Below are 24,985 nucleotides of genomic sequence, written 5' to 3' on the forward strand. Positions count from 1 at the left end.
TTTTTGGCATTGCTCTTGTCAGAGGGCCCCTGGGTGATAGAGATTATTCACCACCTGTGTTCCACACTTGCTCAGATGGCTCCTGTGCTGCATCTCAGCCCTCCTTGGTGGCTGTGACATCATCCCTGTGGGTTTCCCTTCTGTGGAAGCCCTTCAGCATCCACCTAGGGCTCCAGGAGGCCCAGGAAGATGGTTACTGAGGCTAGGGGGTGAGGGTGAGTGTGAGTCCCTGGGACTGCCTGTGGAGCGGCCCTCTCCTAGGGGCCTTTAGAAGGTAGCTCAGTCTCACCCAGGGCCCACCTGGTTCAACAGCCTCCCTTTACCCTGCCCCACCTTGCCTGCCTGGCACCCACCCCCAACCCCCTGCAGCCACTTTGGCATCCAGCCCTGACCCTGCGTAGCCCAGACCCACCCCCACCCCCCATGCAGCCAGCCCACTCCTTCTCTAGACCTTACTCTGACCTGACTCCTCTGAAGGACAGGCCAGCCCCAAGGCTTCTCAGCTCTATTAGGACCCAGTTAGGGGTGCCTTCTCAGCCCTGAGTGGGGGTTTCAGGGCTGGCTTGGGGCACCCTCTGTGCCCACAACCAGCAGGGTTGAGGGTTCATGTGAATGCTTCTCAGAGGGACTGAGTGAGAAGCTCGGGGACAAAAACAGATACCAAGCCCCTTCCTTCCTTCCTTCCTTCTTGGCCTGCTCCCCGTTCCTCCCAGGCACCCTGGCCAGCTCCTGCTGAAACTCTACTGAGGCGGAGAACTAACCTGCTACTTCTGGTTCTCACGCTTGGGAGAAAGCAGTTTGGAGCAGGGAGTTGCAAGCTTGCCTTTGTGGCTAAGCCTCCTGCCCCACAGCAGGGGTGGCAGGGCCAGTGTTCCGTCTCCCAGGTGGTCCACCTCTTATCTCCAGTGTCAGGCCTTGTTCTGGGCCTGTGGGTAGTTACAAGGCAGATGAGACAGGGTGAGTCGAGGACAGTACTGGCTGGCTCCATGCCCACCTTGTTTGTTTTGTTTTGTTTTGTTTTTAGTACTGGGGATCAAACTCCGGTCCTTGCGCCTGTGCAGCAGGTGGTGAAACCACTGAGCTAAATCCCCGGCCCCCATGCCCACCGTTCTTGAACACCACCCCTCTGAAACAGAATAGCCCAGTTTTGCAGATGGGGTCAGACTCAGGGCTCCTCGACACTGCACTGAGTGGGCATTTGTTTGTGTAGGGCTCCAGGGCAGAGCTGTGGGGATCCCTGAGCTGCCACTCCAGGGGAAGGTGAGGGGGCACACCTAAAGGGGCCCCTGTGGGAACTGGGGGTCCTGACCACCTTCCCAGGCTAGTATTTTCCCTGAGTTCCATATAGTCCCTTAACTTGTTTGCTGGGCTGGCTTGAGCTTTTGTTCTGGGGTGTGTAATTAGCCAGGCTCCAGGACTAATAACAGTGTTCCTCCCTGCCTTCAAAGGGCCTAATGGTGGGCCCCTCCCTTCTGCACAGAGAAAGCCTTGGGACAGTTGGAGGTGGCAGAGATGTGATAGGACCACCACTTGGGAACTTAGCTTTGAAGAGCCAGGAGCAGATAAGCACAGGGCCAGGCTCCTGGAAGACCTCAGACTCCATGCTGCCCCATCTAACCTGCCCTCCTGGGGTGTGGCTGCAAGCCCAGGGCCTTCTCTGGGTCATGGAGCTCCAGAAATGGGTGTCTATTTTCTGGCCATAGTGCCACCACCCAGTTCTTATAGTCTTACCAGTAAAACACACTAAGTTTAGAACATGTGGGCTGAGTTGAGATATTTGTCTCAGGTCCACAATCTCCAAAGTGCTTCCTAGGGTTGTCCAGGACATAGTGGAGCCTAGAGATCCATCCCTAGGTGACAAGGTTCTGGAACTTTCTAGCCTTGGTGGCACCATCCTCAGCGAGGAAAGATACAGAGTCTGCATGCATCTTGCCTCCTCCTGATTAGACACACACACGTGCGCGCGCGCGCACACACACACTCATGTCCTATAGTCACTCTGCTATTGTCTGTGTGTCTCTCTGCCCCCACCACAGGAAAGGAAGCCATGCTGAAGCACCGAGACTATGAAACAGCCACCCTGTCAGACATCAAGGCTCTTATCCGCAAGCATGAGGCCTTCGAGAGTGACCTGGCTGCACATCAGGACCGTGTGGAGCAGATTGCAGCGATTGCCCAGGAGCTTAAGTATGTGTAGACCAGGACTAACGGTCCAGTGCCCCCTCCAGTGCCCTGGCCACAGTGGTGGCAGAAGAATCCCAAAGTCCAGCCTGCCTGGAGGCCTAGAGTGAGGTCCCCAGACCTTCCACCTTTATGCCTTCCAGATACTGGGGGCCGGGGGGCCTTTTGGGATGAGGCCTTCAGCCCAGCCTGTCTCACCCTGGGATGAGGAAAATAAGAGACCTAGATTCTCCTGCAGAGGGAAGTCTCTGGCCCCTTGTCCCAAGCCCTCAGGTTTTAGGGGTGCCTGTGGCTCCACTTCCCCTGCTGCTGTACCAAGCAGGCCCATGGCCCTGATGTGGGGGCTGCCTACCCTCTCCTGCTCCCAGCCACTCCTCCCTGAGGGAACAAGGCTGCACAGTGAGTCCATTGTTATGCCCCGCCCCTTCCTTCTTGCTCAGAATACACTTATTGTAAGGGCTTCCAAGCAGCCGAGTCCTTCCCGTCCCTTCCCCACCCCAGTCAGATAAACTTGTGCGTACAATTAGTACACTGAGCCCCTGAAGCCAGTGAATGAGGCCTTATTCCACCAGTGTAGCCGCCAGCAGAAGGGAGGGCCCAGGGAGTGGGAGGCCTAGGCCATTACTTCATGGAAAATCCACAGGCCCTGGAGGGGCACAGGGATCCCAAAATAGCCCTCTGCTCAAAAATAGACTCCTTGGCTAGAGCTACCCTTTACACAGACGCCCCCTCCCCACCACAGTCATCCCCAAAGCTCTGCTGTTCCTGCAAGGATGGTGCCCAGCTCTGATGCCAGTGGGACCTGTGGGGGGGGGCTGGTTTCCTCCCTGGCTCCTCCTTCCCCACTGCCCAGTTGCTTTAGGGTCCCTATTTGCTTAACAGAGGCAGAGGATGGTGGGCCCTCCACAGTGCTGGGACCCACAGCACCCATATTTAATACCATGACACCCCTGGGGGTCCTGCATGTGCAGACCAATGAGAGCAAGGACGCCGGTGCAGGGCCACAGCAGGTGGAAGCTCGTGGGGAAAAGACCTTAAGTGGATGCTGGGCCAGCCTGCTTCACAGGCTTTGTACCAGCCGGCAAGGTGGTCCCTGAAGCTGCTTTCAGGATAGGAGCCCTGGAGAATAGAGAGGGAGGGTTGGGAGGGTTGTTTGGGTGCTGCCCTCTCTCCCAAGGATGTCAGGCCTAGGGACTGTCTGGGATGACTGGGGGCTGTCCACTGAGTGTTGATTAATGGTGGTGACAGGGAAAGTTCACAGTACTCAGAGCACTGCATACATCAGCTCATTTAATCCCCACTGCAGCCAAAGTAGTCCTAGGAGACAGAGGCACTGGGAGGCCATGGGCCTTTCCCTGGTTGGGGAGTAGTAGAGGCAGGATTGATGCCAGGGAGCATGGCCTTGCGCCCTCTCCCAGCCCTTGCCTGTTCTCCTTCAGCCACTGTGTTCTGCTTGCCAAGCTGTGGATGGCTCACCTTGTCCTCCCCAGAGTTGTTCCTCACTAAGCGCATAGGGTGCCTGCCTGGACCCCAGCAGGCAGAGGTCCTGAGGCTGAGGATAGGAGACAGCAGAGGAGCAGGGAGAGTGTGGGGTCAGGGCTAGCAACAGCTGTTGGCCTAGCAACTCCCTACCACAGTCACTCAGAAGCCTCCCTCTCTGCAGCCTGTACAGCAGCCTCCCTCTGCAGGGGTGCAGGCCAACGCCCCACTGGCTGCCTGATAATGCAGACAGTACTAAATAAACCCTGTGTCTCATACACTAGGCACAGTAGGAGAATAGCAATATTAATAGCAAAACAGTGCAATTACAACTCTTAGAAAAGTTAATAGGAATGAGGTCCTTCTCTTGAGTCAAGACAAGTATTTTTAGACCACAGAATAACTGAAACTGTGGAAAACCAAACCCCTCAAAGGGAGGGGTGAGCACTGTATGAGTTTATTTGCTTTTTAAGGTCAACTGACTTTTTCTTAAGTAATGATTAGTGGCTTAGAATGAGATCATGGGGTAGTTAGATGTGTTGTCTTAATGCCCCACTGAAGTAAACTAAACCCTTAATAGCTATTGCTGCTTTCACTTGCTAGGCCCCAGAGTCTGCTCTGAGCACTTCACACACATTAATTGGATCCCTGCAATAACTTTCTTCTCATTTTCCACATGGGAAAATTGAGGTGTCCAGAGAAAGGAAGGTTCCTGGCCTGGGTCAAAAGAGTCAAAAATCCTAGAGCTACATTCCCAGCCTGGGGCGTTTGGCACATTGTTACAGTTTTTACACTGCTAGTTGTCCTTTAAAACCAGAGGGCAGCCTGGACGCCAGGCCTGGTGGAAGGGCTGCAACCCAGGCCCCGCAGAGAGAGGTGGGCGAGCAGCCGGAAGCTCCTACCCTGCACCCATTCCTCCTGCCCCCGGGTGTCACAGTCCAGAGCAGAGGCCTGGTCAGTTACTGCTGTCTTGCTGTGTGGCCTGTACCGCAGGGCAAAGGGACCAAGCACAGCCCTGCTTGGTCTCACACTGTCTGACCTCCCACAGTGAGCTGGATTACTATGACTCCCACAATGTCAACACCCGGTGCCAGAAGATCTGTGACCAGTGGGATGCCCTGGGCAACCTGACCCACAGTCGCAGGGAAGCCCTGGAGGTGAGGAGCAGGCCTTGTCACCCACCAAGCTGTGGTTCCCCACTGCCCTTGGGATGGTGGGTAGGGCGAATGGTGCCCGCATCCATGAGCTCATGGCCACCTGGGGGCACAATTGCTGACCTCCCCCATCCTCCCCCCTCACCAACTGACCTGCCTTCCTTTTGCTGTCCCTCCACCTTTCCATAACACCCCAGAAAACAGAGAAGCAGCTGGAGACCATTGACCAGCTACACCTGGAGTATGCCAAGCGGGCCGCCCCTTTCAACAACTGGATGGAGAGCGCCATGGAGGACCTCCAGGACATGTTCATTGTGCACACCATCGAGGAGATTGAGGTCCGCCCTGCCCCACTGCACCCCCTGGGTGACCCCTGGAGGGCCAGGCTGCCCCTCACTCCTGCTCATCCCCCAGGGCCTGATCTCAGCACACGACCAGTTCAAGTCGACGCTGCCAGATGCTGATAGGGAGCGAGAGGCCATCCTGGCCATCCACAAAGAGGCCCAGAGGATCGCCGAGAGCAACCACATCAAGCTGTCAGCCAGCAACCCCTACACCACTGTCACCCCCCAGATCATCAACTCCAAGTGGGAGAAGGTGGGCTGGGGCCCCTCACGGGGGCTGGGGTTCTGCAGCCAGGTGTGGGCACCACCCCCACCCCCTCACACTTCTGCTGCGTGGCGTCTCAGGTGCAGCAGCTGGTGCCAAAGCGGGACCATGCACTCATGGAGGAACAGAGCAAACAGCAGTCCAACGAGCACCTCCGCCGCCAGTTTGCCAGCCAGGCCAACGTGGTGGGGCCCTGGATCCAGACCAAGATGGAGGTGAGAGTGGGCACCTCGTGGCTGACCCCCAGCAGACTGCCAAGGGCCAGCAGAATTACACGGATGAAAATGGCTGTGCCAGCCAGAGAAACCTGGCTGAGGGTCAGGTAGATGTGGGCTCAAGCCTCTGATCCTCAGGTCTCGGCTCTCAGATGGGGAGAAGACAGTCACCACATTCTGTGGGCCCCATCTGAGTGCCTAAGTTCACAGCTCAGAAGGGACCCTCATGATAGCCACAGAGGGTTTGAAATGCTGCCGGTAGTGGCTCTGGTTCCCACTTACTGAGCGCTCACCATGTACCAAGTAGCTGTGAGCAGCCTTGCTGAAAGCCAGCCTGTGAGGGCCGGAGATGCCAGGCAGCCAGCCTGGAGGTGCAGTGTGGCTCCAAGTGTGTGTAGCTGGCAGGAGCCAAGAGCATGGGGTGCCTTTGGCCAGGAACCATGGGTTCTAAATCCAACCAGGCCTGAGTTCAGATCCTGGCTGTGCCCCTAAATGTAGGAACTTGTCTCTGAGCCTCGGTTTTCCCATCTGCAGTCAGGGCCTGAGTCTCTTGGAGAGTTCAAGGGCTCAGTGAAGTTAGGTGGTATGAAGTGCACGGCACAGGTCCCTATCAGCTGCTTTTACACAAGAGAAAGGGACCCGGAGGGGCAGTCAGGGCAGCGGGCCTTCCAGGTTGAGGGTGGGCAGGCCGTGGCTGAGGCCTCACCTGACCCTGGCCCCGCCTCCCCACAGGAGATTGGGCGCATCTCCATCGAGATGAACGGGACACTGGAGGACCAGCTGAACCACCTGAAGCAGTACGAGCGCAGCATCGTGGACTACAAGCCCAACCTGGACCTGCTGGAGCAGCAGCACCAGCTCATCCAAGAGGCCCTCATCTTCGACAACAAGCACACCAACTACACCATGGAGGTGCGCACCCAGCCCTGAGCCCTGCCCCAGGCTCCCCATTCAAAATAGGTTTGCCCAGGCCAGGGATTTAGCTCAGTGGTTTTACCGCCTGCTGTGCAAGCACAGGGACCCGAGTTCGATCTCTGGTACCAAAAAACACAACAAAAAAACAAAATAGGTTTGCCAGTCCACTGTTTGCTCAGTCACCTCTATTTTTGCTGTTGAAATGATTGGAAAGAGGGCTGGGGATTTAGCTCAGTGGTGCCGAGGCTGCCTTGCAAGCACAAGGTCCTGAGTTCAACCCCTGGTACCAAAAAAAAAAAATGATTGGATAGACTAGGCCAGACTGCTGACATGTTTTTAAAGTCACACTTTCCTAGCTGTGCCCTCCCATCACCATGACAGTTGTGTCTTTGGACACAATTCCCCGGGGACCAGGGAGGAGTCACCTTTGCCACTCCTAGCCCTGCCTGTAACCTCGAAGTTTCAACTGTGTTTGAGGCCCAGTTTCTGTGCTGGGGCAGCGCAGCAGCAAGACCAGGTTAACATGTCCAGGATTTCAGGAGCTTGAAATGCATGCTGGACAGAGCATCGCACCATGTAGCCCATAGAAGCCACAAACTAGCGTGGAGTTGTATGTTCTCCCCTTCACCCCCAGCCTGTCTTCAAACACCAATCATGGGTCTCTAAAATGTTGCCATGTGGGTCCTGGCACAAGTGCCTAGTGTCCTTGCCCTTGTGCTGCGTCCCCAGGAGTGGATTCACCCCGTCGGTTGGCAGAGACAGCAGGGAGGCGCCTCGGCCCCATGTCCCCCTGTGCAAAGGAGTGTATAGGAGAGCGTGGGTGGGGGTGGTGCCCAGGGGAGACCTGACCCAGCTAGTGCCACACACACACTCTCAGGACAGGACAGGACAGCCACCAGCTCACGGTCACACCTGCCTCCCCCCCGTAGCATATCCGTGTGGGCTGGGAGCAGCTGCTCACCACCATCGCCCGCACCATCAACGAGATCGAAAACCAGATCCTCACCCGAGACGCCAAGGGCATCAGTCAGGAGCAGATGCAAGAGTTCCGGGCATCCTTCAACCACTTCGACAAGGTGAGCCCCACCCTCACCTCTAGCGCCTTCCCTCCCCATTGTCACTGTTCCCTCTTGCCCTCCTGTCTTTGCGTCTGTTGTTCATTCACAGCAGTCCACTAAGCATCAGCCACTGCCATGGGCAGGGTCCCAGCACTCAGGGGATGTTGGGTACTCCCAGGAGAGGTGGGGTGGGAAGGAAGTCTCCAAGCTGCTGCTGGGCTGTGTCCATGACATCTGCCACTGAGACCCTGGGACAGGTGAAGTTCCAGCACACTCAGGATCTGGGTCTGGCTCGGGAACCTGGCCCCACACAGTGTTGTTGAGATTCAGGTTTGGTGTGGCAGCCCCTTCAGAGGGGCCTGACCATCAGAGCATAACTCCTTTTCTAGATGGCCCCACTGGGCCAACTTCCTGTGTGTGGCTTCCATGGGTGCAAGTGCAGTTTCTGCCCTGAACCAGCAGGTGGCCCCCTCATGCCCCTTCTTTGCCCAAATCCTGAAGGAAGAGAGAACTCTCTTACCTTCTTCTCTGGCCCAGAAGTCGCCGGGGACCCCTCCAGGCAGAGCCAGGGTGAGGGGCCTCCTGACCCTCCCATCCCTGGCCATCACCTCGTCTTTGTCACCTCTAACTCTGTTTCTCCCTTCCCCATGTGTCCCCCTCCCTTGGCCTCTGCATGTGCCCCTGGCCCCTCTCCTGCCTCTCTGCGGCCTGATCTCCACACATCCCCACCCCGTGTACCTGCCTTCGATGGCCCGGCAGGATCATGGCGGGGCCCTGGGGCCCGAGGAGTTCAAGGCCTGCCTCATCAGCCTGGGCTACGACGTGGAGAACGACCGGCAGGTATGCACACCCCCGGGCAGCGGACCGTGGCATTAACTACTCTTCTCTTTCTCTCTCTCCTCTCTCTCCCCTCCCTCTGCCATCCCTGCCATCGTGTGTGCCATCTCACTGGCTCTCTTGCCTCCCTGCCCTCGTGTCTCTTGGACACCTTTCCCTTACCTGGTCTCTTGGGGCCTCCTGTCTCCCTGCTCCTGCCACTGTCTTGTCTGCCCGCTGTGCACTTGGGGCGGCCCCTCTTGCCTACTCTGGGCCTGGTCTCCTCTGCTATGCCTGCGTCCTGGGAGCAGAAGCAGACAGGCAGCATGGACTCCGATGACTTCAGGGCTCTGCTTATCTCCACAGGATACAGCCTGGTATGCAGCCTCTGCCTCCCTTGCCACTGCTCCTGCTCCTCCTCCTCCTCCTCCTCCTCGCCTCTTCCCGCCTCCTCACCGCCTCCAGAGCTTCCATGTCCTCGGGGACACTCCCCCGCAGAGCAGCCTGGCCTTGCCTGCCACAGGCGCTGCATCTGCGGTCTGGGGTCCCTCCGATGACTCCCTGAGCCCCCTCTGCCCAGGAAGCCTCCAGAGAGAGGGGGGCAGTCCTCCCACTCTCTTCCCTTGTCTTTCTCTTTCTCTCTTTCTTTCTTCCCCACCCTCCAGAGCTAACTTGTAAGCCTGGGACTGGGGGCAGTAGACCCCAACTCCCCACTTCCCGAGACCGTGGGAGGGGAGGATGCAGGGACAGCTCCGTGTCAGGGCCTGGGGAGTCGGCGCAGTGCAGGCTCTGCCTGGGCTGATGATGCAGCCCACTCTCCTGGCTGCTCTCCTGAGGGCCTGAATGCACCCACCGGTCCTTACCTGGCTGTCCCCTCCACCCACCCCCTCACAGGGCGATGCTGAGTTCAACCGCATCATGAGCGTGGTTGACCCCAACCACAGTGGCCTCGTCACCTTCCAAGCCTTCATTGACTTTATGTCGAGGGAGACCACTGACACAGACACAGCCGACCAGGTCATTGCCTCCTTCAAGGTGCTGGCAGGGGACAAGGTGAGACCCCTAGAGGCACCCAGGTGGGTGGGAGCTCTCGGCCCCACTGGTGAGGGGCTGGGGAGCGTTGACATGGGGTGGGGATGGTTCAGAGTTCCCCCTGCTGCCCCCAGAACTTCATCACAGCTGAGGAGCTGCGGAGAGAGCTGCCCCCTGACCAGGCCGAGTACTGCATTGCCCGTATGGCGCCCTACCAGGGCCCCGACACCGTACCCGGCGCCCTGGACTACAAGTCCTTCTCCACAGCCCTGTACGGTGAGAGCGACCTGTGAGGCCCCCCAGCGACCGGACCACACCTTCCCCGAGGCCTCCCGGAGGGGCCCGGGCCTCCCCATTTCCCTGACTCTGTATCTATGCAAAGCACTCTCTGTCGGGCCTTTGGGGGTGGGTGGGTGGGTGGGTGGGCAGGGAGGGGCTAGGGCAGGCTCTCTCCTCTCTTGTTGGTTGGCCAGGAGGTTCCCCCATCAGGTAGGGGAAGGGAGACACTTGGGGTCAGTGCCTCTGGTCTGGTAAATATATATGATACGTCATTGTGGTGTTTTTTTTTTTTTTTTTAACCTATGTGGAGGAAACAGCAGATCCCCATAGGAATGCAGGTCCCCTCTGTGTCCTGGGGATGCCCCTCCACACCCAGGTCCTTCCCTTTGCCCTTGAGGTCCCTTCCAGGCCTCCCACATCCGGGCCAAAGCCCCATGTGCCTTGTCCAGGAACCGCCTTGCCCTACAGACGGTCCAGCAGAGGGCGCAGCAGCTACCCACTGGACCAGCCCGCTCCTTTCCCTGCCTCCCCAGCCACATCTGTGATTGCCAGGAGCTGAGGTGCCCACCCAGCACCCCCTCAGCGCCACAGAGGGGCCAGGGAGGCAGCTTGGGCCCTTGCCCCAGCCCTCCCTGGCCTTGCTTTGTCTGGACTTGCCATCTCAGATTTTCTAAGGACCAAAACAAACAACAAAAATAGAACAAAAAAAACCAAAAAAACCCCTCAAAAAAAACCCCTCAAAAAAAAACCTATAAAAACTTTCAGAGGATTACTATTTACTTTATTAACTTACGGATTTATTATATAAATATATATTCACCTAGCAACATATCTTTGCCGCCTCTTTTGCTCTCATAATGAAGACATAGCTGATTTGCTGCCCTCCTGGCCCCTTCCTGATTGTCCTCCTCGTGTGCGTCACGCAGGGGTCTCTGGGGACCTCCTGAGTTGGAGGTGGGCTGCTGGCCTGCTGCCTGGTAGTTGATGGTTTTGCCCCCCCCCCCTTTTGAGTTTATTCTGATTGATTTTTTTCTTGGTTTCTGGATAAACCACCCTTCTGGGGACAGGATAATAAAATATTTTTAAGAAGGATCCCTCCAGTGTCCTCTCTTTCTGTTCTCCACCTCTCGGGAGAGTGTGACCCGCAGACGCCAGTCCCATCCTGTGTAAAATCAAAGATGCTGTGGGCCCGCCTGCGTCTAAAGGGGAGCAGGGACTAACACAGGGCAGTGGGATGCACAGAAAGTGCCGGTGCTGACCCACAGTGCGGTTGAGGATAGCCGAGCACAGAGAGGCGGCCTGGTCCGGGAATGTTGGCCTCATCCTTCAGCCAGCTGGGCACCCAGCTAGCACCACACTGGGAGGGGCAGGCCTTGGGCAGCAGGGGCTGACCTGACTTTCTAGGAGAAGGTGGCCACCTCCGTCCACTGCATGAGAGAAGGAAGTGGCAGGCTTGAGGCCAGGGTCCCCGAATGGCACCAGAGACACCCTGTCCCTCCGGCCCAACTCACCTGTCTGTGTGTCAGGCAGATGACCCCCTCGCCCCCGTGCAGGTGCTGGCTGCAGTGACCTGTGCAGAGAGGGACAGTGAGCACCCGCCGCCCCCAGTCTCCCAGTCGGAGACACTGCCCTGTGCCCAACGAGCAGGGCTGGCACTCACGAAAGATGCAGGTAAGCTGGGCCACGCAGGACACGAAGTGCTCAAAGTCCACACGAAGCCGGCTGTCCCGGTAGCGGCTGGTGAGGGCCTGGGTCAGCTGGTTGTTCAGGTGGAAGCCTAGGGAAGGAGCCCCCATGAGCCCCACTTCCACACCGTACCCCGACAGGCTCTGTCCAATCCCATCCATGTGGCCCAGGCCACTGCCTTCACTTCTCTGAGGTGTCTCCTCTGTCAGGTGGGGACCGAGCCCTGGCCCACAGGGGTGTGGAGATGGAGGGCTTGTCATGTGCATGGTACCTGGCACCTAAGTCACTTGGACACTAGAAATCCCTTTGGGTGGCAGAAACATGCTTGGCAGTCAGGTATGTAGTCACTCCTTCATGCTCCACATCAGAGGCAAATTCTTATTTTTTTCTTTGTGTGTGTGTGTGGTACTAGGAATTGAACATAGGCCTTCATGATGAGCTACATCCCCAGCCCTTATTTTCCATTTTGAGACAGGTTCTCAAGTCACTAAGTTGCCCAGGCTGAGCTTCAACTTGTAATCCTCCTGCCTCAGCCTCCCAGAGTGCTGAGATTCCAGGTGTCCACTCTCATGCCTGGCTTCCTCACCCCTCACTTCTGCTCCTGTCTCTCTGCTGGGACTCCACACCACAACTCCCAGTCTTCTACTCTAATGCCACCTCCCCGACTTAGGTTCAGCTGGCCTTACAGATCCCCGGGCACCTGCCCACCCCCCACACTGGCAGCCCTCTTGTCTCTGACTGGGTCCCAGTCACCCTGGCCTCCGGTTCCCCCACAGCTCTACTGTTCTGTGGCAGATTGGCCCTCAGGCTGGCTGACCCTGTCCGTCCTCTACCCCAAGAGGATCCCACTGGATCCAGATCTGCTGGTTCTCCCCAAGGCTGGCTTAGGGATTTGTGCTTCCACACCCAGGGAACAGGCTGGCTCTCCCTCCTCTGCAGCAGAAGCTGTTGCCACCTCCTTTTTTGTTTCTTTTTGGTGGTTCTTGGGATTGAACTCAGAGCTTTCCCACTGAGCTACATCCCCAGCCATTTCCCCCCCACACCCCAGCCATTTATTTTGATACAAGTGTTCACTAAGTTGCTCAGGAAGGCTGGGCTTGATTCTCCTGCCTCAGCCTCCCAGAGTGCTGGGATTACAGGCGTTTTCCACCACACCCAGCTTCACTGCCCTCTTTTGGGGCATTGTGTGGTGATGGGAACTGCATTCCTCGCAAAGGTGCCTATGCAGTGTCACCCCACAGGCCACCCTCACACAGTGATGCAGGCCCACCAAGGGAGTCATGTCCCAGCAGGAAGTCCATACAGTGAGGATTCCAACCCAAGCTCACCAGATCCAGAACATTCCACCATACTGCCCGGGAAGGCAGTGCCCAATGTTCCCAATGTTCCTGGGGGCCCCTCAGTCCACACCAAGAGGATCCCACCCAGGCCCTGCTGGGAAGAGGCCTTGTGAATGGCTGCACCTGGGCAGGCAGAGAGGACTCAGGTGGGACCAAAGGGAGAGCAGGCCGTCCCCCAACCACCCCAAGGTTCACACCTGCGGCATTCAGTGCCAGCCGAAGCTCGTAGGAGTTCATGGTCCCAGAGGTGTCCTCATCAAACTTGTCAAATCTGGCCTGCAGAGGGAGGAGTAGGTCAGTCTGGTCCCAGCCCCGAGGGCCGGGCACACTCGTGTACCCTAAAGAAGCTGAAGGAGACCTCAGAGGCCAGAGCCAGCTCCCAGCTCAGCACTCTGCTACCTGGCTATCTGCCCTGGATATTGCCCCTTCCTCTGATGGGGGGTGTGCAGTGTGGGGGCACACAGGTGTAGAGGACAATTTGAGTCTACCCACAGGCTTAGGGAGGGCTCCAGGTACTGGCTTCTCAGGGTTAGCACTATGGAGAGGCCCTGGGCCATCTCCTCCCCACAGGGACTGGGCCTCCCACGTGTAGCCAAGCAGAGGTCCCTGGGAGGGGAGGGGATGGGACGTACCAGGGGCCACCCAGCCTGAATGAGGCTGAGCCGGAGTCTAGAGTCCAATCCAAGACCAGAGGATGTGATCTCCATCTCTATAGGGACCACCGGAGGACAGGGCAGGGACATCCCGACCAGGTCACTCCAGGTCTACACAGGGTGGCCCAGTCTCGCCTTGTTTCCTGGGGCCCCAGTGGCCCACAGGGTGCCTGGCCAGGAAGAGGCAGCCCTGCCCAGCCTCTACCTTACCTGCCACATCAGGAGGTGGCCCCAGAGCTGCTGGAAGTGGTGCAGGGCCAGGCTTTGCCCATTCTGTGAGGGAGGGGAGCCATCTGGATAAGGTCAATGTCCCTAAAAAAGGAACCCTCCCCATGCCGGGTTCCCAGGCACTGTACCCCAAAACACTGCAGCAGCTGCTCACAGGTCCTGAGCCCAATCTCCCCAGAGTTCCTAGTGTTGCCCCTGGCTGCAAGAAAAAACAGCCTTGGCACTGCCTGTATGTGGGCCCCCTTTGCAAGGTGGACACAACCCCCTGAATGGCCCTTTTACAGAAACAGTCACAGAAAGCCTTTGGCAGCTATAGCTAGCAGAGCTGGGATTTAAGTCTAGGTGGGAGTTCCCAGTCTGCATCACAGGCACTCTGAGCACTGCCTCACAGAGGAAGAGGAGCTCATGAGTGGCTGTGGCCCTGCCTGGCCACAGGGACCACCATGGGCCACAGGCAAGGAGATGCTGCCGAGCTGAGCTGCTATGGCCTCACCCTTAGCAGCATTGAGAATTAACACACACGGGAGGCTCTGAGGGGCTCTGGCTATGGTCACAAGAACTCCTGGCCAACAGTCCCCCACCCCAACTCACCTGGCTGCAGGGCAATGCTTAGCAAGGTCTGGAGCTGATAGGCATTGAGTTCTTCCTCCTAGGCAGGGAAAGAGCCACTGGTGAGGTCATTCACTCATGCAGCCAGTCAACAAACCACTGTGGGCCAGGCTGTGCTGGACAGTGCTGGGGATCTACAGTGCCTGAGAGCCCCAGACCTGCCCTCTCAGGGTTCACAGTGCGGGAGACAGACCTGCTCCAGAGTGGCCAGGGCAACAAGGGGAGAAGTGCTGGGCTGTGGACGCCCACAGGGGGCAAGTGATGGGGACAGAGAAGGGCACGTGGGGAAGATGAGACCTGAGGCTGGCAGCCAGTGTGAAGGGAAAGAAGGGGTCCAGGGCCCAGATGCAGACACAACCAGGGGGTCCAGGCAGGGAAGATCTGTGACCATTTCCAGAAAAGAAGCTCAAGGGAAGGAGGGAAGGAAAAGCAAATTGAGGGCTCAGGGCCAGGGAGAGAACCCCGGCCCTGGCCCCCTCACCTCCCCAGCCAGCTCCAGAAACAGCTGCACCAACTCCAGCTCCAGAGGCTTGGAGGGGACCTACGGGAGGAGGGGTTCAGTCCCGGCCCCAACCCTCCCCTCCCGCGTCCTGCCCCTCCCAGTGCACCCCGCACCATGAGGGTCTGCAGGTCAGCGCTGATCACGTCATCGATCTCCCTGCAAAATGAGACGAGAGATGGGGTGCTGGTCACCCACGGTTGGGCTGTGGGGCAGAAGGGGTCTCAGGGGAGGAATCGGCTGGGGTCTCGGGACCTTGGCCTCGTGAGCGGGGGGGAGGGGTACTGGGGGGGTCCTGAGGTGTCCGGGGCAGGGATAGGGATTCTCGGATCAGGGCTGGGCGTCGGGGTCAGCGGCTCACACTGCAGTGTGGCTGCGCTCAGAGAAAATGCGCAGCGTGAAGTCGGCCTCGTCGCCGACGCGGGAGGCGCTGGGCACCACGAGGTAGTGGCCGGGGCGCAGGCGGCAGCGGCGGCTCACGTCGCGGCGAGCGCAGAAGACCGAGCGATCGGCGCGCAGCAGCCCGGACAGGAGCTCGCGGCTGTGCGGCGAATCCCAGAGGCCCAGCAGCTGCGGACCGGGCGCCGTGACTAAAGCCGCCCCACTGTAGCCCCCCCCGCCCGCCCCCTCCTGGACTTCTCCGCGCAGGCTGACCGAGCCAGCCGGGGCGGGCCGAGGGGTGGGGTCTGGGCCCCGTGTGAGACCCACCTCCTCCGGAATCTGTAAGGAGCGAGGGGCGGGGTCAGGGCGGAGGAGGTGCCACCGCTCACCGCCTACTCCCGCCCCTCCACACCTCTCAGACCCTCCCTCGTCCTCCGTCCCCCTTGTCCTTCATTCTGCATTGAATCTGGCCCCAGTCCCGAGCCAGACCCCCTCCGATCCTTCCCAGCCCTCCCCTCCCCCATCTGTCCCCTTAGACCCCTCCTCAGCTTTTTTAGGGGGTGAGACATCTTGCTAAATTCCGCAGGCTGGGCTCGAACTTGACATCCCCCTGCCTCAGCCTCCCAGAGTGCTGGGATGATAGGCCTGTGCCACCAAGCCAATCCCTTCTCGGCCTCCTTGGTTCTCTGCTCCCCTCTGGGCTCCGGCCTTTCTCCACCCTGATCCCCTCAGTCTGCCTGGCTCCTACCCCCCAGGACCCCGACCCTCCAGGCCTCACCTGGAACACGTGGAAGCCCACAGTGAGGTAAGTGAGGCCCTTGGCCCTCAGGCACCGCTGGTTGCGCTGGATGAGCGACAAGAGGACTGTGCATTTGGGGGTACGGCCCCCTCTCGCAGGGCCCCTCGCCCCTGCTGCCCCCCAGCCTCCCCAGGGCCCCCCTTCGTCCTCGTCGTCATCCTCCTCCTCCTCCTCATCAGGCTCCAGCAGCGTGAGCCGGAACTGGGGATTGGTCCAGAAGGTTTCTAGGAAGGGAGGAAAAAGCGGGGTCCCTAGGCTGCCAGGGCCCCACCCCCAGCACACCCCTCCAGGCCCCTCAGGCCTCACCAGCACTGGGCTGGCTCCCGCCAGAGTTGAAGCCACGAACCCACCGGCCCTGGAAGGTGTGGATGTGCCAGCCGGCCCCAGCCGGATTGGGGCCTAGCACCTCGGGGCTCAGGGAGCAGATCTGGATGGTGTTGAAGTGCTGGAGGAAATCCTGCAGCTCCATCCTGGAGGGGATCCCAAATAGCTCAAGACCCCAGAACTGACCCCCAATCATAACGCCCCTCAGGTCCTTAAATACTGCCAAGTCCCCATCAATCCAGAAATCACCAAGCCCTGCAGGTCCCCTAGGTGTCCAAGTTTCAGAAATGCCCCACTGCCAGGTGTGGTGGCGCACACCTGTGATCCCAGCACTTGGGAGGCTGAGGCAGGAGGATCACTGTCAGCTCGAGGCCAGCCTGGGCTACATAGTGAGTTCAAGGCCAGCCTGAACTAATAACAAAACCCTGTCTCAAAAAACCAAAAAGAAAAAAAGAAAAGAAATGCCCCACAAACTGCTGTCACAGACTGCCCCAAATATCATCAAATTGCTTTTATAAAACGCCAAGAAGCCAAGTAGGATGGTGCATGCCTATAATCTCAGCCTACTAGGAGTTTGGGGCAGGAGGATCTTATGTTTGCACCTAACCTGGACAACTTAGTAACTTAACAAGATGCTGTATCGAAATAAAAAATTATAAAAGGGCTGGAGATGTTGCTCAATACAAGGACCCTGGGTTCAATCCCCAGTACTGGAAAAAAATATGAAAACCCCAATAGTAACAAGTATCCTTCAGAACCTCAGTATTGCTACATCTCAAGAAATGCCCCCAAATGTCACCAAACCTCCCTCAACTCCACTACATACCTAAATCCTGCCTGGCCCCATTCAACCCTCCAGTGCTTACTATGCCTCCACTTCCTTCTTCCTTGACCCCAACATTACTGCTGCTATGGATAGTTTCTGCCTAGGAGGAGGACGCACCCTCACCAATTTCTCCTCATCCCTTCTTTTTCTTTATTTTTTATTTTTGGTGCCGGGGATCGAACTCAGGACCTTGTGCTTGCAAGCCAGGCGCCGGAACCACTGAGCTAAATCCCTGGCCCTCTCCTCATCCCTTCTTACCCTGTCCCTCATCCCCTGACCCAGCGGCCCTCACGGAGGCAGAGCTGGGAGCCCACAACTCACCAGAACTCACCATCCTCCTTCCTCACCAGTAGGGCTTCTTGCCACTCCAGGGGCAGCGCATCCCAGCATGGGCACCTGGAGAGCTGGATGTGAGGGGCAGCAGGCAGGACACAGCCCCCACCCACCCAAGGCCCGTCCCACCTGTCACTCCAGGGCCCCGTCCACTCCACGCGGCCCCATGGGTTCCGCAGCCTCAGCAGCCGCACCTTGGTGAAACCCAGGGACACCTGAGGACAGCACAGTGAGTGGCAGTGGCCCCTGGACACCCCTGCCAGCTCACCCACAGGGACAGCTCACCTTGTGTGTGCCTGTGACTGAATACGCATGTCCTTTCACCAGCCCCTCTTCTGTACGGTACTCGCCCCGGTCACTCTGAGCGGAGATGGGGACAGTGAGCTCCCGATGGACAGCAGGCCCCAACCTCCTTCCACCACAGCAAGTCAGAGCACAGCATGGCACAGCCCAGCCCAGGGCCCAGAAAGGGTGCGGGGCTGGGGGATGAGGGTGAGACAGGAGGGAGAGGGAGATGGAAATGAGAGACAGAACAAGATGGAAAGGGGGATGGAGCCAGAGACCAAGCTACATACAGACCAGGGAGGCACAGAGAAAAAGCCTCAGTAACCAGGTACAGGGTTAGAGGAATGGATGAGTTAGAACAGCTTAATGAAGGAATGAACCCGGGAGTGTGGCTCATGCCTGTAATCCCAGCACTGCAGAGGCTGAGGCAGGAGGATCATCACAAGTTCAAGCCAACCTGGGCTCCTTAGGGAGTTCCAGGTCAGTCTAAACTACATAGCAAGACCCTGTCTCAAAAAACAAACAGAAACAAAGAAGAAAATGAAGACGTGTCCGTGGTGGGGTCACAGATAAACACATGACTCAAGCCCATAAACCCATGAGGAGCCATCCTGGGACTCTTGTTGAAATTCTCAAAAACAGCTTCTCTTTTTGTTACATTTTACACCCCCGCAAAGGGGGTGTGTCTGTAGCTGTAGGGGTCCCCTTTTGCACCGATGATGAGAAAGCCTGCCTGAGTGGGACCAACCCAGAACCAGGATAGAAAAAGTTTTACAATATCCTCCGAACACCCACATCCAGCTGTGCTTGAAGCTTGTGACGAGAGCAAATAAATTCCTCCTAATGTGCTGCAGTTTGATTTGTGAGCGAGAATGAGTCAGCAGCAAAAGCTGAGAGGCAAAGACTGGAAGCTTCCTCGCCCTCCTCCATCCCTGTCCGCCCAGACCCCGTGAGGCCGCGTGGGGTCCAGCTCTCACCAGGGCAGTGGCGCCCACTAGGGACTCCTTGGCCAGGGCATGGCGGACGACAGAGAAGAGGCCCGGCGTGTTGCCTCTCAGGTAGAGCACCTCGCCCACGCCGCCTGTGAAGTCCACGAAAGCCTCGTTCATGTGGCCGCCTCTCATTACCTCGTAGGAACCATGGAGCCTGGGGGTGAGGGGTGCGGGTCTCAGGGGTGCGGGTCTCAGGCGGGTACCAGCCCCGCAGCCCCTCCCCAGGCCTTGGAGTCTCTGTCCCCGCAGGGGGAGGCCCAGGACTATCCGTGGTGGACACCAAAAGCCCTCGATCTGGACCTGTGGGCCACCCAGGGGCCACCGGGACTGGAAGGGTTTGGGAGCCCTGGGGCAGCCGTGCAGAACTGCGCCTGCGCCTGCGCCGTGCCCTGTCTGCTTCGTAGGCGCCGCCTGCAGGGACTCAGGCATTCCAGACCCTCGGGACCGACCGGAAAGAATGACTTGAGGGTCCCAGGGTTACAGCCCATATTTGGGAGGTACTCTGGATGTCTCAATGACAAGAGATGGTCGGAGATTGCAGGTCCTCGGAGGAATAAATCGGGCCAGATACATGAGCGTCCTCAGGGACGTGGAAGGAAGGAGGAGCCTAAATCTCAAATCCTGGGGCAAACTGTTGTGAAGGTTCAGAGGGCTGTGACTTGGTTCGGGGTCCTTGGCAGCTGGGAACCCCACATGGCTTGGACTTGCTGCCGGGTCTTGGGCTTTCGGCTGGGGCCCCGGGTCCTCACTTGGCATAGGCCTTCTCTAGGAGCGGGGCCCAGAACTCGTCCCGCTGCTCCGAGTGCACAAACATCAGCTTCCCCTCGCGCACCGGCAGCCTGTCATCCACCACGACATCCACCCAGCGGCCGAACTGCCAGAGCTGCCAGGGGAAAGGGTAAGGCCTGGGCTCAACTTCCAACCTCTGCCCCGACCCTGCTGTGCCAGCCCCAGAGCCCTAGAACTATTACAGCCCCAAGGGACAAGGCCAACGATGAAACCCATGAAACCACGGGGGGAGATGAGGCATGGACAGAAGAAGCGAGCTCTACCTGGAAGTGGAAGACACCTGTGTAGCCATCTTGGAAGCTCTGTCCAGGGGGGACCACCCGGTACAGGAGGCGGGGGTACAGAGTGAGGGAGGCAGCAGCGGCAAGGAACCAGCAGTTCCCTGGAGAAAAGGCAGGGGCTGGGTGAGGGAGAAAGGAGAGCCGAGGGGAGGGGACCAAGGGATAGAGCTGTGAGGGTCCCAGCCGGGACTCCTGGGTCTGGGACTCAAGACGGGCCCAGGGGTCTCACCCAGTCTCCCCTGACACACGTCTGTCCTGCTCATGTCCTCGCAGATGAACTGAGGCTCGGTACAAAACTCCTAGGAGTGATGGGGGCTCCAGGTCAGCCCAGGAAAGGCAAGAAGGGGCAGCCCAGAGTGACAAGGTCCTCCAGCCTGTGAAAGTGCATGGAGCCTGGGGGCAGGTGTGTGGCTTCCCCGGGATTCCCTGAATACAGGCTGCTAGGTCTGCTCCCAGCCAAGACTCCCAGTCCCTCCTCCCTCAGACCCAGGGGTCCAGGCCCAGCCTCCTCCCTCAGACCCAGGGGTCCGGGCCCAACCTCCTCCCTCAGACCCAGGGGTCTGGGCCCAGCCTCCTCCCTCAGACCCAGGCGTGCAACACTTTACTCTGGGCCTCTTCCATTCCACCCCTTTAGCCTTCTCGGAGTTCGGGCCCAGCCGATCATAGCCAAGGGCATCAGGTCCAGCAGGGAAGTAGGGGTCGCGGAACAGGATCCCTGAATCCAGGCAGGCTGCTCTGATTGCCTCATAGCTCTGGCCCCGAAAGGGCTCTGGGTCCCGGGCTCCTGTGCCTGCATCTTCATCCACCAGTTGGATTGTGACCTTCCCGTCCCTGCACGCCATCAGGACACTCTGAGTTCCCAGATGGCCCCCGGTCCTTTAACTTCCTGAGTCACACGGGGTGGGGCTCTCCACCTGCACCCTGTTGGGGGTCTTTAGGCAGTGTGCAGCCTTCCCTCGTTAATATTAATTGATGGTTTGAGGTGCAAGGGAGTAAGGACGCCTCTTCAGTGGTTTCCTCCCTGGGGCGTGGGGCCTTCAGTTGTGGCCAGGGCAGCAGCTTAATGGGCTTGACCAGCAGTAGAAGGGCAGGTGGGCAGAGCTGAGGGAGGATCAGTGAGTGTCAAGAAGGAGGTCAGTGTGGGGGTGTTTTCGCCTGCTTGTCCCTGTGGGGCTGGCGAGGGCAGGGGTGGGGAGCAAGGCAAGGCCACCTCTGTCTCCTCCTCTCAGACTCTCTTCACCTGACTGCTGCTCTCTGCCATTTCAGCTCTCTCCTCCACTTCAGCCTCACTTTCTGACCCTCTGTTTTTCTTTTTTTTGTGGTACCAGGGATCAAACTCAGGTCCTTGCGCTTGCGCAGCAGGCGGCAAAACCGCTGAGCTAAATCCCTGGCCCGTCCCCCCTCTCTTTTTCTTTGTCTGCTTCTTTTTGAGATGGTTTCACTAAGTTGCCCATCCTGCCTCAGCCTCCTGAGTGCTGAAGTCAACAGGCATGTGCCACTGCACCTGGCCTCCCGACCCTCTCTATCTTTCTGCCCTTGTGACCCACTCGCTCCGGGACCCTTGCTCCCCTCAGACTGCTATCCTGAGCTGAGGAAGGTGGACCTCAGCCAGGCACAGAGGCTGAATACAGAGGGGCGGCTTGGCACTTGTCTGTCTTATGCTGGGTGCCAGGGCCCCCGTGTCAAGATGCCCCTTTTTATCCACAGACAGGTCTGCCCAGGGCTGCATTTCCCCCAAGGACTCTGGAGGCATTGGAAGAAATGGGAGAAACAGGTTCAGAAAAGCCAGAAACTCACCTTTGGGGGCCTCCTGTCCTAGCAGAACCTTGTCATGTAGTGGCACTCAGATGACCTCAAGCCTTCTGGCATCCTTCTTTCCTAGCAGACCAGTGGATACCTGGTGCGATCATAACCTACAATGAATGCTAACATTTTAAAAATGTATTACAGTAAAAGGTATATTGTCATTAAAGCCCCTCAAAATCCAACCCTTCTCCTCTAAGACACTTATCCCATCGGTCTTGCCGTTCTGAAATAGTTCTGGGAGTCCTCTTTTTTTGCGGGTTTTGTTTTGTTTTGCTTCATTTTGTTTTGAGACAGGGTCTCACTATGTAGTTTAGGCTGGGCTTGAACTCACTATGTAGCCCAGGCTGGTCTTGAACTTGCAGTAATCCTCCTGCCTCAGCCTCCGAGGTGCTGGGATTGCAGGTGCGTGCCACCATGCCCTGCCTGGGTGTTCTCTTTCATAAGTGTCTTTAGTTGTGCAGTTGTGGCTGCCTTATTATCCTGAATTGATTCAAAACATTTACCTTTCATGGTCATTTTGACTGTGGGGCACAGCCAAAAGTCACACAGTGCCTGATCTGGTGAATAAGGTAGATGAAGACAAAATATAATGGTTTTTTTGTTCTTATTTGTTTTTGAGATAGGGTCTCACCATATAGTCCAGGATGGTCTTGAACTCACTATGTAGCTCAGGCTGTCCTTGAACTTGCAGCGATCCTCCTGACTCAGTTTACCAAGTGCTGGGATTACAGATGTATGCCACACCCCAACCCACAACATAATTTTTTTTGAGACAGGGTCTTTGTCGTTTAGGCTGGCCTTGAACTCACTATGTAGCCCAGGATGACCTTGAACTCATGGAAATCCCCCTGCCTCATCCTCCCAAGTGCTGGGATTACAGCTGTGCACCACCACACCCAGCAACATAGTGTTTTTATGAGCCTGCCTTTCCATTGGATGCACTCACACGCAGCAGCATTCACCATATTTTTTAAATCACATTTTGTAAAGAGACTCAGAAAGAGAATTTCCAGAATTGCTTCCGAAAGTGGCAAGATTTTCTAAAAAATAAATAAATAAATTTGAAAACTTTTTAAATTTAAAAAAAAATGGCAAGAACGGTGGGACAAGTGTGTTCATCATAAGGGGGAGTATTCTGAGTATTCTAATGGCAAAGTGTCTTTTACTGTAATAAATTTACACACTCACTGTATATTTTGATCACCCCATATATTGTCCAAGCCCCCTGGCTGCACAGCTCCTATGGGGCTCATACAACATCCCTGTAATAAAAAAATTAAAAAGGCTGGCAAGGGCCGAGGATTTAGCTCAGTTGTTTCACCACCTGCTGTGCAAGCGCAAGGACCTGAGTTCCATCCCCGGTACCAAATAAATAAAAAATAAAAAGTCTGGCAGTATAGCTCAGTAGAAGGCCCTGGATCCAATTCCCAGTACCAAAACACAAAAACACAAAACAGGTTTTCTTCCCATAGAATTGCCCAGACACGCTCCCCTACACACACACGAGGCACATAAGACCTTACAGCACATTATCAGGTTTAGGAGCCAAAGAGCATGAGTCCAATCCCACCTCTGCCACTTAGAACTGTGTGTTTTGGGGCAAGTCACTTAACGTCTCTGTGGCTCAGTTTCTTCATCTCTACAATGAGATTGATCAAAGCCCTTCCTTGGAGGGTTGTTGTGAGGAACCAGTGAGTTAATATGTGGGATGTGTTCAGAGAAGCACCTGGTACATAGTAGGTGCTCAGTAAATGTCAGATGTTATGTGACATCCTGAGGTTCCATCCATGGTCCTGTAACTCCTCTGGCTCTAAACTGCTGCTTCTGTTGCTTCCTCGGTCACCTCTGCCACCTGGCCATCTTCCCAGGCCTCCAGGTCTCCGCCCTCTCCCTTTCATGTGCCCCCAGATACCACTCCCAATAGGACCAAGTATTTAATAAAATCTGATTGACATCTTGGCAGTGACCTGTGAAACTGCCTATTCCGTCCCTGAGCCACTTGCCCCGATGGTCCCCACTTCACAAAGTGCTCCTAGTTCCCCACCTGCCATCTAGTGCATCATAGGGTTCTGTTCCATTCCAGAAGCAAGTGTTCTCTATCACAACCCACACTGCATCCAGGGTCCCAAGTATGCTTTCCCAGGCTAGTGCAAGACAGACCTCACTGATGAACCTGTAGTGGATCCCCGCTGTTTTATTTCTTCCTTCTCCCCCAACCCTTAGTACTGGGGATTGAACCCAGGGCCCTCACACTGAGCTACATCACCCCACTTTTGAGACAGAGTCTCACCAAGTCCCTAAATTGCACAGGCTGGGCTCAAACTTGTGATCCTCCTTCTGAAACAGGACTTAAAGAAAAACAAGTTCTTCCCAGCCTTGGGCAGTTCTCCCAGAACACCCCCCTCTCCTTTGTAGCTGTCACTCCTTGTTCTGGTAATGTCATCTTGTTCTCACAAGATTCACAAGGCTCTGTCTTCTTTCAAGGCTAATTTACAAAACTGCCCTTGTCCCGTTGTGGTAAACTCACTTGCTATGTCACTAGAAAGACCACCACCCCCTTTGACCAAATATATAAAAACTGGAACTTTTTATTTGCTTTTCACTCCTCCTTTGGACAGGAATCCGTTGAGCCAGTGTTCACCTAAAGTGAATTCCTCCTGATTCCCATGGGTCTCTCCTATCTCTTGGAATTCTGCAACATTTCTGGCAACCAAGAAAGGACTGGAGATAACAGAGCTGCTGTCTCCTTTGCCTGCAGGCCCAAGAAGCGTCCAAGCTGTGGGAATCCTGAGATCTCTGGTGCCACTAGATAAGACTTCAGCTTGGAGAGGGAATCAGCCCTCCCACAGCCTGGAACATCCCCCGCTGCCAGCTCAATGGAACCTGTTGCGATTCAGGACAATTTTGGAACAACAGCGTGCTACAGGACCACAGTAAGGTTTTGGGGGCCTGCAGGGGAGCCTGTTCCATTAGGATGAAAGGTGAGACTGATAGTAATCTGACAGGGATTGAGTCAGAAAAAACCTACAACCCCAAATGGAACGTGGGGGTGGCCCATAGCAAAACTTAACTCTCAAACAACTCATATGGGAGGCCCACAATGAGAGTGACTTGCTAAGGGGGAGTGTCAGGTAGTCAGACTCAGGGAGAGTCCAACAAAAGCCACTGGTGTACTGACTAGTCAGATTCAGGGGGAGTTTGACAAAACCTATACTCAGGTTAAAAACAACAACTGGAAACAGAAGTACACGAGTACATGTAAATAAATAGAGTAAAAAGGCTGGGAAAATGCTGGAGAGTGTAGAGCAAGACAATAAGAGGCCCAATACTTTAAAATAAGAGCCCCTATACTTTTGATTTTTTTTTTGGTACCAGGCATTGAACTCAGGACCTTGCGCTTTTGAGGCAGACTCCGG

The 24,985-nt window shown here is 56.6% G+C and overlaps 2 protein-coding genes across 17 annotated transcripts in view; one reads left to right on the forward strand and one right to left on the reverse strand.

Annotated features, from left to right (window-relative positions):
- Actn4 (actinin alpha 4) overlaps window positions 1–10,502 on the forward strand; it is a 71,796-nt gene extending 61,294 nt beyond the window's left edge. For 2 of the 7 annotated variants that reach the window (XM_004859057.3, XM_004859058.4), the window contains exons 12-22: window positions 2,037–2,187; window positions 4,709–4,817; window positions 5,012–5,152; window positions 5,229–5,411; window positions 5,504–5,638; window positions 6,371–6,550; window positions 7,483–7,629; window positions 8,371–8,451; window positions 8,739–8,804; window positions 9,322–9,480; window positions 9,594–9,867. In XM_004859057.3, the coding sequence (XP_004859114.1) occupies window positions 2,037–2,187; window positions 4,709–4,817; window positions 5,012–5,152; window positions 5,229–5,411; window positions 5,504–5,638; window positions 6,371–6,550; window positions 7,483–7,629; window positions 8,371–8,451; window positions 8,739–8,804; window positions 9,322–9,480; window positions 9,594–9,752 (1,511 nt within the window). In that variant the 3' untranslated portion in view covers window positions 9,753–9,867. Of the gene's footprint in view, window positions 1–2,036; window positions 2,188–4,708; window positions 4,818–5,011; window positions 5,153–5,228; window positions 5,412–5,503; window positions 5,639–6,370; window positions 6,551–7,482; window positions 7,630–8,370; window positions 8,452–8,738; window positions 8,805–9,321; window positions 9,481–9,593 lie in introns of all 7 variants that reach the window. The other 5 variants (XM_004859060.4, XM_004859061.4, XM_087191115.1 and 2 more) reach the window with 3 other exon arrangements.
- A 221-nt stretch (window positions 10,503–10,723) lies between these two features.
- Capn12 (calpain 12) overlaps window positions 10,724–24,985 on the reverse strand; it is a 32,908-nt gene continuing 18,646 nt past the window's right edge. For 2 of the 10 annotated variants that reach the window (XM_087191119.1, XM_087191120.1), the window contains exons 2-22: window positions 21,561–21,676; window positions 20,369–20,864; window positions 19,993–20,062; window positions 19,746–19,864; window positions 19,443–19,576; window positions 18,679–18,847; window positions 17,702–17,776; window positions 17,546–17,631; window positions 17,405–17,479; window positions 16,240–16,403; window positions 15,913–16,157; window positions 15,115–15,473; window positions 14,870–14,912; window positions 14,736–14,795; window positions 14,237–14,294; window positions 13,774–13,844; window positions 13,628–13,690; window positions 12,962–13,040; window positions 11,399–11,515; window positions 11,250–11,308; window positions 10,724–11,165 (exon numbers count right to left, since the gene is read on the reverse strand). In XM_087191119.1, coding sequence (XP_087047245.1) covers window positions 11,139–11,165; window positions 11,250–11,308; window positions 11,399–11,515; window positions 12,962–13,040; window positions 13,628–13,690; window positions 13,774–13,844; window positions 14,237–14,294; window positions 14,736–14,795; window positions 14,870–14,912; window positions 15,115–15,473; window positions 15,913–16,157; window positions 16,240–16,403; window positions 17,405–17,479; window positions 17,546–17,631; window positions 17,702–17,776; window positions 18,679–18,847; window positions 19,443–19,576; window positions 19,746–19,864; window positions 19,993–20,062; window positions 20,369–20,605 — 2,310 coding nt within the window. In that variant the 5' untranslated portion in view covers window positions 20,606–20,864; window positions 21,561–21,676 and the 3' untranslated portion in view covers window positions 10,724–11,138. Of the gene's footprint in view, window positions 11,166–11,249; window positions 11,309–11,397; window positions 11,516–12,961; window positions 13,041–13,627; window positions 13,691–13,773; window positions 13,845–14,236; window positions 14,295–14,551; window positions 14,796–14,869; window positions 14,913–15,114; window positions 15,474–15,912; window positions 16,158–16,239; window positions 16,404–17,404; window positions 17,480–17,545; window positions 17,632–17,701; window positions 17,777–18,678; window positions 18,848–19,442; window positions 19,577–19,745; window positions 19,865–19,992; window positions 20,865–21,560; window positions 21,677–24,985 lie in introns of those variants that run through there. The other 8 variants (XM_087191121.1, XM_087191123.1, XM_087191122.1 and 5 more) reach the window with 8 other exon arrangements.

This window comes from Heterocephalus glaber, unplaced genomic scaffold (assembly GCF_053883595.1).
Source record: "Heterocephalus glaber isolate CG9 unplaced genomic scaffold, H.glaber_assembly_v1.0 deba00001561, whole genome shotgun sequence".
NCBI lineage: Eukaryota > Metazoa > Chordata > Mammalia > Rodentia > Bathyergidae > Heterocephalus > Heterocephalus glaber.